The sequence below is a fragment of the Pogonomyrmex barbatus genome, unplaced genomic scaffold (genome assembly GCF_055798465.1).
Source record: "Pogonomyrmex barbatus isolate J1 unplaced genomic scaffold, ASM5579846v1 scaffold15, whole genome shotgun sequence".
Taxonomy (NCBI): Eukaryota; Metazoa; Arthropoda; class Insecta; order Hymenoptera; family Formicidae; genus Pogonomyrmex; species Pogonomyrmex barbatus.
This window is the reverse complement of record NW_028297111.1, coordinates 1,456,624-1,466,028: the sequence shown is the minus strand read 5'-3', so window position 1 is coordinate 1,466,028 and position 9,405 is coordinate 1,456,624. Positions and strand designations below refer to the sequence as shown.

At 24.9% G+C, this 9,405-nt stretch overlaps 1 protein-coding gene across 3 annotated transcripts; it reads left to right on the top strand.

Moving 5' to 3' along the window:
• The first annotated feature begins 774 nt into the window (after positions 1 to 774).
• On the top strand, positions 775 to 9,042 carry Argl (Argininosuccinate lyase). 3 transcript variants are annotated; one of them, XM_089073766.1, is made up of 11 exons: positions 775 to 875; positions 2,768 to 2,878; positions 3,556 to 3,642; positions 3,890 to 3,973; positions 4,216 to 4,347; positions 5,264 to 5,364; positions 5,834 to 6,027; positions 6,564 to 6,763; positions 7,342 to 7,566; positions 8,411 to 8,517; positions 8,591 to 9,042. In XM_089073766.1, exons 1-11 carry the CDS (start codon positions 855 to 857, stop codon positions 8,739 to 8,741), a joined length of 1,413 nt encoding a protein of 470 aa, XP_088929892.1. In that variant the 5' UTR covers positions 775 to 854; the 3' UTR covers positions 8,742 to 9,042. The 3 variants fall into 3 exon arrangements, with proteins under 3 accessions (XP_088929892.1, XP_088929893.1, XP_088929894.1); XM_089073767.1 differs by lacking the exon at positions 3,556 to 3,642; XM_089073768.1 differs by lacking the exon at positions 4,216 to 4,347.
• The last annotated feature ends 363 nt before the right edge of the window (positions 9,043 to 9,405 follow it).

The window sequence follows — 9,405 nt, the reverse complement described above, 5'->3', positions numbered from 1 at the left end:
CCTTTTTAAAATCATTTTTGGCGTTATTTTCTTCAAATTCTGTCTTAATAACCAAATTTAGACGAATCGTATTCAGCAAGCAAAAATATATTGAAAATAATTGTTGACAAAAAAAGATCAAATTTTCGTGAACAATAATTAAACTTCCTTCTTAATTTAACAGTACTAAATCCTGCCTCTTTCCCTCTGAATTGTAATTGGAAGAATAAACTCTTTTTGTTTTTGAACAAAAAAAACGATTTTATCATTTTTGAGAAAATTAAGTTAAAAAATGGTTGTACAATACAAATCCAAAGGTCTAAATTAGATCTAAATATGTATATATATAAATTGTAAAAGTTATGTTTGATAAAATACAAATTTGGGCATTTCGCATATACTTATATAATTTATTTTATCTTTTAATATTTTATTAAATGATTATCAATTATGATAATTAAAACTTTTTAAATATTATTTTTAAATATTATTTAATCCTGATCCTGATTTTAACAGTATTTCTTAAAATCAAAATCATTGGCAACATATCCTCTTTTATAAATAATTAAATAAGATTTTTGTTTTTGTAGAAAATAATTTCAAGATTTTTTAATTTTTTAAAATTAGCTCTCTACATATGAATTTAGTTTTCTAACATATAAATTTAGTTTTACGGAAAGAACATATTTATAATCAGAAACCAAGAAACCAAGTATGTATCGTAATTTACATGTGATAGCATATAATCTAAAATGATAAAGACATCATATTTTTGTCCATAAATGTGTGAACTTTTGCAGATAAGATTCATATAGTTCTAGACATTCTAGACATCAGTGAAGTTGTAAAGCATCATACATGTCATATGAGTTATAATGAATGCAAAGATAAAACAGGTAAGCTGAAAAATTTGAATCAATCACGATAATCCATTAATATTATAAATTCTATACGATTATATTTATTCATATGTATTGGTATGTAAACAGATGATAATTGTTGAAATTTTTCAATGTCTTAAAACTTCTTTCATGTCTTTGTACTAATGCGGGGGGATCTTGTTTATCTACAAAACATTTGCTAACGTGGCATTTGCCTACAATACATATACACACATTACATGCATACAATCTGTAATTCTATATAAAATAATTTGCAACAAGTATTACTGCCCGCGCATTATTATTGTACATATAAGCACATTTTGTATGTGATCATATTGTACACATACGTATTCTATATATTGACACCATATTGCACACTGATATCGCATATGACGGCTATATATTGCATAAATAAAATAAGAAATACAATGTATATATCATCCGATGCTTTTTCAAAAATGAGGTCTATAATTGTATCTTTCGGTGCTTTCTCAGTGCAAAACCCGAGGTTTATATACATTGGATCCAAACCTTCTATATGTAAATAAAAATTTATTCCCCATCCAGTCACAAATTCTAATACTTTTTTTTATTTCAATTTTATGTACGGTTTTCTTATTTTATATGTATAATTTGGTTATATCTGTAATGTGTTTGACATGATGTGTATCAATATGTTTGTATATACATAATAGGATCATGTATGCAATATGTGTATACATATATGGTCACATATACAATGTGTATATATATACAGGAAAGTATGCAAAATTTATGTTTTAATTGCAAGTGTGCAAAATAACAAATGTGTACAATGATATTTAGTAGACAATCGCTTCGTATGTAATTAAAATTGTATGCAACTAAAAAGTAAGAAGAGTAGAAAATTATAATGCTTTTTGGCATTACACTAAGAAATTAAACTGTGTTCCGACAAATATTTTATAATACAATGTAACACAGCTTGCTTTTCTGCTGCGTTTCTGCTGACATTCAATTTTTCTTCAAAAAATTTTAACTCGAAAAACAAAACCGCATGTTGATAAACGCCACGATAACTTCTTTTTCTCCATGAAAACCACTAAAAATATTGACATCGAAAAATTTGATGAACTTCTGAGATTCTTGTAAGACACGTTCGTTACAAGAATACACCACGTATACGAACAACACACGAAACTTACATTTATATGTATATACACTGTAAAACGTCATAGTTTCTAAAATTAAGTAAAATTAAATTAAAAAAATCAAGTTATTTTAAATAATAAAACAATTACAAAATAAGATAAAAACTCAGAAATAATAAATTTTAACTCAGAATTTAAACTCAGAAATATTAAAAATTAAAATGAATACATTTTAATAAATAAGTTATAATTAAAAAATAACTTATTTCAAATTAAATTAAATTATTAGCTTCAACTTATAATTAATTAGATAGTTACTATCGCAGTTTAAAAGAACTTTCTGTCTGTAAGAACTTGTGTCTTGTGTCTGGTATTTTTGCTATCATATATACTGTTTATATAAAATATATTCTACAATATATTTTTTATATCCTCCCATATTATGTTACACTTATATTATCAAAATATGTAACATAGTGATTAGTCTTTCGAATGTGACATTGCGATATTACATTTTTTCCCATTTTAAACTTAATTCTTTACACATTTCCATCACATAATTTTGACTAGCACTCGGATTGCTCGACTTCAAAATTATAGGAAATGATGACTTCCTACTTTTCATGAACAAAACAAACTTTTTTGCGTATAACATCTTTCTCTATTCTAAGATATTTATTTATTTTATTTCACGTATTGCATTATTAAAATCATTACGTTAACTGAAAAAACAGAGTGTAATTTTAATTTCTTTTTTCATATGATGATACAAAGACATGCCAGAAACTATGGGGAGGTCGATTTGATGAAGATGTTGACTCTGATTTTCATAATTTAAATTTATCGATCAACATTGACAAGCGAATGTATGCTGAAGATATACAGGTAATTTAATAATTAATATCTTGATTATTATTGCAAATATATGGGACTTTTATGTTCATCTCGGTCCCATCTATTTTTTTGCCACAAACAGTGGCAGAAGTCTCGCGGAATACCTTGTGTATATATATATATATATATATATATATATATATTTATATATATTTATTATTAAATTATTATTATATATTAAATATATATATATACACACACACACACACACACACACACACACACACACACACACACACACACACACACACACACACACACACAAGGTATTTCGTGAGACTTCTGCCACCGTTTGTAAAAAAATAGATGGGACCGAAATGAACATAAAAGTCTCATATATTTGCAATAATAATCAAGATATTAATTATTAAAAGTCACCATATTAGCTCGGTCCACCGACAAACGCAAGCACGTGATAAGATATTCCTCGCGCATTGATGGCACGTGAGGAATTGTTTATTTCAAGCGGCTCGTGCGTAATTATTGCCGTTTGAAGTAAACAATTTCTCACGCGCCTATCAATGATCGCCGGGCGAGAGTATTTTACTGCGTGCTCGCATTTGCTGGTGAGCCGAGGAAATACGAGGTAGTGTCAAAAAATGTATGTAAGTCTAACTCGAAATTTATCTTATAAATCATACTAACAAAACCTATTTTTAACTTTTTAGGGAAGCATAACTTACGCACGTGCTCTCTGTAAGATAAATCTTCTCTCTCAGGAGGAGATGCAAGCTATAAATATCGCTTTTAAACAGGTACAAATTTATTATTTATTTTATATAAACTAAATATTTTTAGTTTATTATTTTTGTAAATTATTTTTTTTTATATTATTTATTTTTGTTTCATTGTTTCTTATTTTACTTTTCTTATATTTTTGCTGTATGACTTTAATGATTCCATCTGTGTCTATAGTATCGTTTAATGAAAAGTTTTTATATAATTCTTTGATGCTGGGATAATACTATAAAATTAAAATAAAAAATTTTGTCTTTTAATTAGATACAAAACGAATGGGATAATGGCAAATTTCTTATAAATTACGAAGATGAGGATGTACATAGTGCTAATGAACGAAGACTTTCGGTACGTTGTATATAAATTATTATGTACCATTATTATTTATTTATATCAATGTATTTTATAATTTATTTTTATAAGTTTTAACATAAATCTTTGAAAATGAAATTTATATCATTTTGTTTTTAATATCCAAAATCTTATACAAAACAATAATAAACTTGTTCAAAATTTTTTTATAGATTAATATAAAATATAATTATTCTCACTATAATTTGTTTGATAATGTGATAATTGTAAATATGTAGGAATTAATTGGTGATATTGCGAAAAAATTACATACTGGGAGGAGTCGCAATGATCAGACTGTAACTGATACCAAATTATGGCTTAGAAATTCCATTGATAAACTTATAGTGAGGATGAAAAAATTTATCAAGGTAAGTGAAAAAACAAAATTATCTTTTTATAAAAAAGTAAAAGACGGTCGCAAAATGTACGCGCAATGTGTATGTGAAATATTGTTATATAAAAGTATTATTTTTTAATTGAAGGAAGATATTTGTAAAATAATATTACCTTGATGGTTGCAAAAAATTATTAATAAATCTTAATAAACTAATAAAAATCATTTTAATCATCTATAATATTGGATGATTAAAATGATTTTTATTAGAAGATGCGGAATGTTGGTACCTCATATTTTCAATGTGCTATTTTCTTTTAATTATTATTCTAACTTATCAGAAACTGTAGAATTTGCATTAAAACTTGTGATGTAAAAAATGAAGTGTCAATTTCACAGATATATTTATGTTTCTAAAACTCGACTTTTGTTTAAGAAGTATATTACAAAACGAAATGGTATGACAGCGACTTTTGTTTATTATTTCGTAGAACAGTTTTTCATAAATTATCAATTTTTATCATGTTTAGTATTTAATATTGTTTCACAATATAATTTTTTTTCAACAAATGCGTGAATTTAACATTTTTTTAAATCTTTTTTGGAAAAATAATATTTTAATATCGTAGATTATATTTTATATTATACAGCAAAAAATGGTTACCAATGTGAAATGATTATTAATGTTTCATGTACTTCTATTGGAAACATTATATAATGGAAAAAAATGTTAAGTTTATATGAAATTATTTAGTATTTACATGTTTATTTTTAAAATTACATAATTTTATTACATTACATAATTTTTTGCCTTGAAAATAAAAATTAGAAAATTTTTTTACAAGAAAATTTACAAGAAAATTATTATTTCAAAACAATTTATAATTATATAAAACAAACAATTTATAATTATATAAACTATTAATGTGTTGTATGAATTTTAAAAACAGGTCCTCATAATTCGAGCAGAACAAGATATAGATGTCCTTATGCCTGGATATACGCATATGCAACGAGCACAGCCTGTTCGATGGAGTCAATGGTTACTTAGGTAACTTAGATTTATTAATTTTATAAATTATTAATTTTATAGATAAGACGTGAAATAAAAATATTTGTTTTTAAAAAATTATTTTATAAATTAGTTATTTTATGTTAAACAACATTTTAATATATTTTATGTTTGTATTTAATATACTTTATATTCAGATTTAATATTTTAATAATAATATATATTTAGTATAATATATATTTTGTCGCATAATAAATTGTGATATTCGACATCTTATGTTATTATTTTCTTTAAAATTTTTCTCAAATTTATTCACATTTGACAATACCTTACTCCTTTCACCATACCTTGTCATATTGCGATATTTTATTCGAGTTAAATTTCTATATACAATTGCGCCTTATATTTACTTTCAATTATTAACTATTAATAAGCTTAAACAATTTATTTATTTATCATTCAATATTGAAACCTAATTTTGTTATTAATTTCTTAAATTTCAAATTAGTTACGCCTGGTATATAAAACAAGATTTGGAAAGACTGTTAGAGGTACGTAAACATATAAACATTTTACCGCTTGGTAGTGGTGCAATAGCTGGAAATCCTTTTCCGATTGATCGTCAGTTCTTGGCTATGGATCTTGGATTCAATGATATAACACAAAATAGTATGTATGCTGTTGGGGATCGAGACTTTGTTGGTAAGTTTTATAATCATATCTATTTCAGAAAAAAATTGATAAATAGTGATAAATGAAATAATTATTACTTCATGTTACTATATTATTACACATAATTATGTTATTAAATACATTATTATATTGTTATATTGAGATACACTGATCAACAAAGTTAAATATAATAGGCATAGATCAAATTCTATTTTTATTATGTGTAATTTTAAAAATAAATGTAAACTGTTTGTTTTTCACATGTTGTTTTAATCACGATTGAAGAAAAAAGTGCTGATTATTTATTCGCATTTATTTACAATTTATGTTTGTATCTCAATCAATATAATAATGCAAGAAACAGAATAAAAAAAACCGATATCAATCAATAGTTATCAATAGTTCCATTTAAATGAGAGAGATTTTCTTTCATACAATTCAATCGTTTCTCCAACATTCTCAAAATCGCAAATTTACATATTTAATATTTAATATATTAAAATATTATTGTATGAATTATTGTTATTATATGAATTACTCTCATTTTGATTTTATTCTTTGCAAAGCTGAATTCTTATTTTGGTCATCATTATCATCAGTGCATTTGAGCCGTTTTTGCGAGGATTTGATTATCTACAATACCCAAGAATTTAATTTCGTCAAATTTGCCGATAAATATTCTACTGGTAGCAGTCTGATGCCTCAGAAGCGTAATCCAGATTGTATGGAATTAATACGTGGAAAAACTGGCACCATATTAGGAAAGGTTTGTTTAAATTATTCTTAATTAACTTCAATTGATTTTTATAAAACTGTAATTTTAATTCAAGGTCAATACAAACATGAATATACAAATGATAAATTAATAATTTTTTAAATCTTTAAAATAATTCTTTTTAATTGCATTTTATAATATTTTACAATATATCTCTCAAAATCATTTTGGATCTTTAGTAAATTATTCCTTTAGTTTAGTGTAGATGTGATTTTAAGGATTAAGTCTGCAAGTGCATAAGGTCCTGGGATCATTAGCGCTGAAATTCTAGATGCATGATCTTTCTAACTAGTGTATGTTTTAATACTGTCGATTAGTCTGCATTCGAGCCTATGTATAACTTTGTATTTGTTTACTAAACACATTTTTAATTTAATTGAAAATGGAAATTGAAAGGTGTATATCCGACCTTTATTGAACACCCTGTACATTATGCCTTGTATATAATTACAAATATTGTGTATCACATATTGTATATGATGATATATGATTCCATATATTAAGATTATCCTAGAGATAAAAAAATATTTCGATAAAATGTATTCATTCATTTAATATTATAATTTTAGTGTATCGGCTTCATGATAACGTTGAAAGGAATTCCATCAACGTATAATAAGGATCTTCAAGAAGATAAAGAAGTACTGTTTCATACATATGATATGTTATACCAAATATATCATATTATCAAGAAATCATTAAAAACTTTGAAAATAAATAAAGAAACTTGCAAAAATGCTTTAACATCTGACATGCTCGCAACTGATATGGCATATTATCTTGTTAGCAAAGGTGTAAGTATTTTTTTCTTTTTTTCTTACAACTATAATTTTTCTTAAGTAACTTTTGTATAATTAATATTATTAAAATGCATAAAAGAAAAATAATATTGGCAACCACAAATAAAAAAAACTGCAACTTCAATTTACTTTTAAAATATATTACAGTTCACTCAATAGATAATCCATTTTTATTCATAAATTTTAGAAAATTTTCAATTTCATAATTTACATCTTTTTATATTACATGTAATTATACTTTCAAAATTTACATTCGTTATACACTATAAAATATTATGATCACTATAAAATATTATGTGCCTCGTCGGTCAAATTCACGCGCAGCGTGAAATGAAGGCAAGTGAGTCTGATGCAAGATCTGACAAGAGAGCTTTCTTGCTTATCGATCAGGTATCTTATCCTTTTGATCACTGAATCATGTAATATTTATCGCAATAACCAGGTTTAGAACAAAAACGCTAAACACATCGCGAAAAAAGACGACAATAAATTTGATCTCGGTTTAGTATCTTCTCTTTAAGAATGAATACTCGATATCTTAAACATTTTCAGTTTCGAGAAGTAACACAAAAGTAATGTTCAGTAATGTTCAGTAATACCTCGTGATGTTTATTCCTAAAAAATATGTTTTATAAGGATCCAAGGATCTGTACATCGCAATACATTTTCATGATTTTAATGGTTTTCTTCTCAATATTAGATCAATTCTTAAATACATATTATAAATATTATTTCTAATACGATATTCAATAATATCGTATATATAATAATAAATATCCTTTATTTGGCACGTAAGGAGCTAACTGTTCATTGACAATAACATAAATTTAAAATATAGATTCCTTTCCGAGAAAGTCATCATCTTGTTGGAAAGGTTGTTGCTCTTGCTGAATCAAAAGGAATATCCTTATTAGAATTAACAATACAGGAATTAAAAACAATAAGGTATGATGAAAATGTTTAAAGATACATAAATTTCATTAGATCACAGATATCTAAGAATAAATATTTATTTTAGTGAAGCATTTGAAGATAATGTATCATGCATTTGGGATTTCATCTGCAGCGTGGATCAGTATCAAACTACTGGTGGAACTGGTTTAATGGCGATACGACAGCAGATTAATAATTTGAAATCTTGGCTACACGATTTTCCTTTTAAAAAATAATTATATTTGAGATAAATCATTTTAATAATAATATTAATGCCTAACTAATATATAATTATTATATATATTTTGTATATATATATATATATATTATATATATTTTGTTTTTAATAAGTAATGAATAAGGCGCCAATGTATGTATGATAAAGTATTGACTTTTTATTTTTTTCTTATGAAAAATTTAATTTTATATGCATGCAGTAGATTTCTTGGCTTTTGTTATATTTATGTAAAATACGTATGTAATATTTATATAAATAAGAATACAAAGTAAAAAATAAATATTTTGCTATATTGGAAATACACATTTCATACATATAAAATTGTTTGATATTAATAAGCATTAAATTTATAGTATATGTAAAAATTAAGATAACAAAATTATCTTTAAATTATCTTAAAACGGGATCGTAAAAATAAATATTGAAATCAAAATGTTTATACAACCAAATCAATCAATTATTTTAAGAAAATTTTAAGAAAATTTTTTACGCTATGCAAAAAGAACACAAACATATAGAAAATAATTTGAAAGAATGATTAAAAAAATGTGGACAATAAAAAAGCATTAACATTAAAATGGTTCCCGCGCAGATAATTGTCAATCGATCATCAAATGGGGAGTGAGATAAGATTGAGCGAGAGCATGAAGTCACAATATAAC

Excerpts from the sequence above, each read along its gene's own strand:
- Argl (XM_089073766.1), top strand. The coding sequence starts at position 855 with ATGAATGCAAAGATAAAACAG. Across the intron at positions 6,028-6,563 it reads TGGGGATCGAGACTTTGTTG|CTGAATTCTTATTTTGGTCA; the intron begins GTAAGTTTTATA and ends TTCTTTGCAAAG. Across the intron at positions 6,764-7,341 it reads CTGGCACCATATTAGGAAAG|TGTATCGGCTTCATGATAAC; the intron begins GTTTGTTTAAAT and ends TTATAATTTTAG.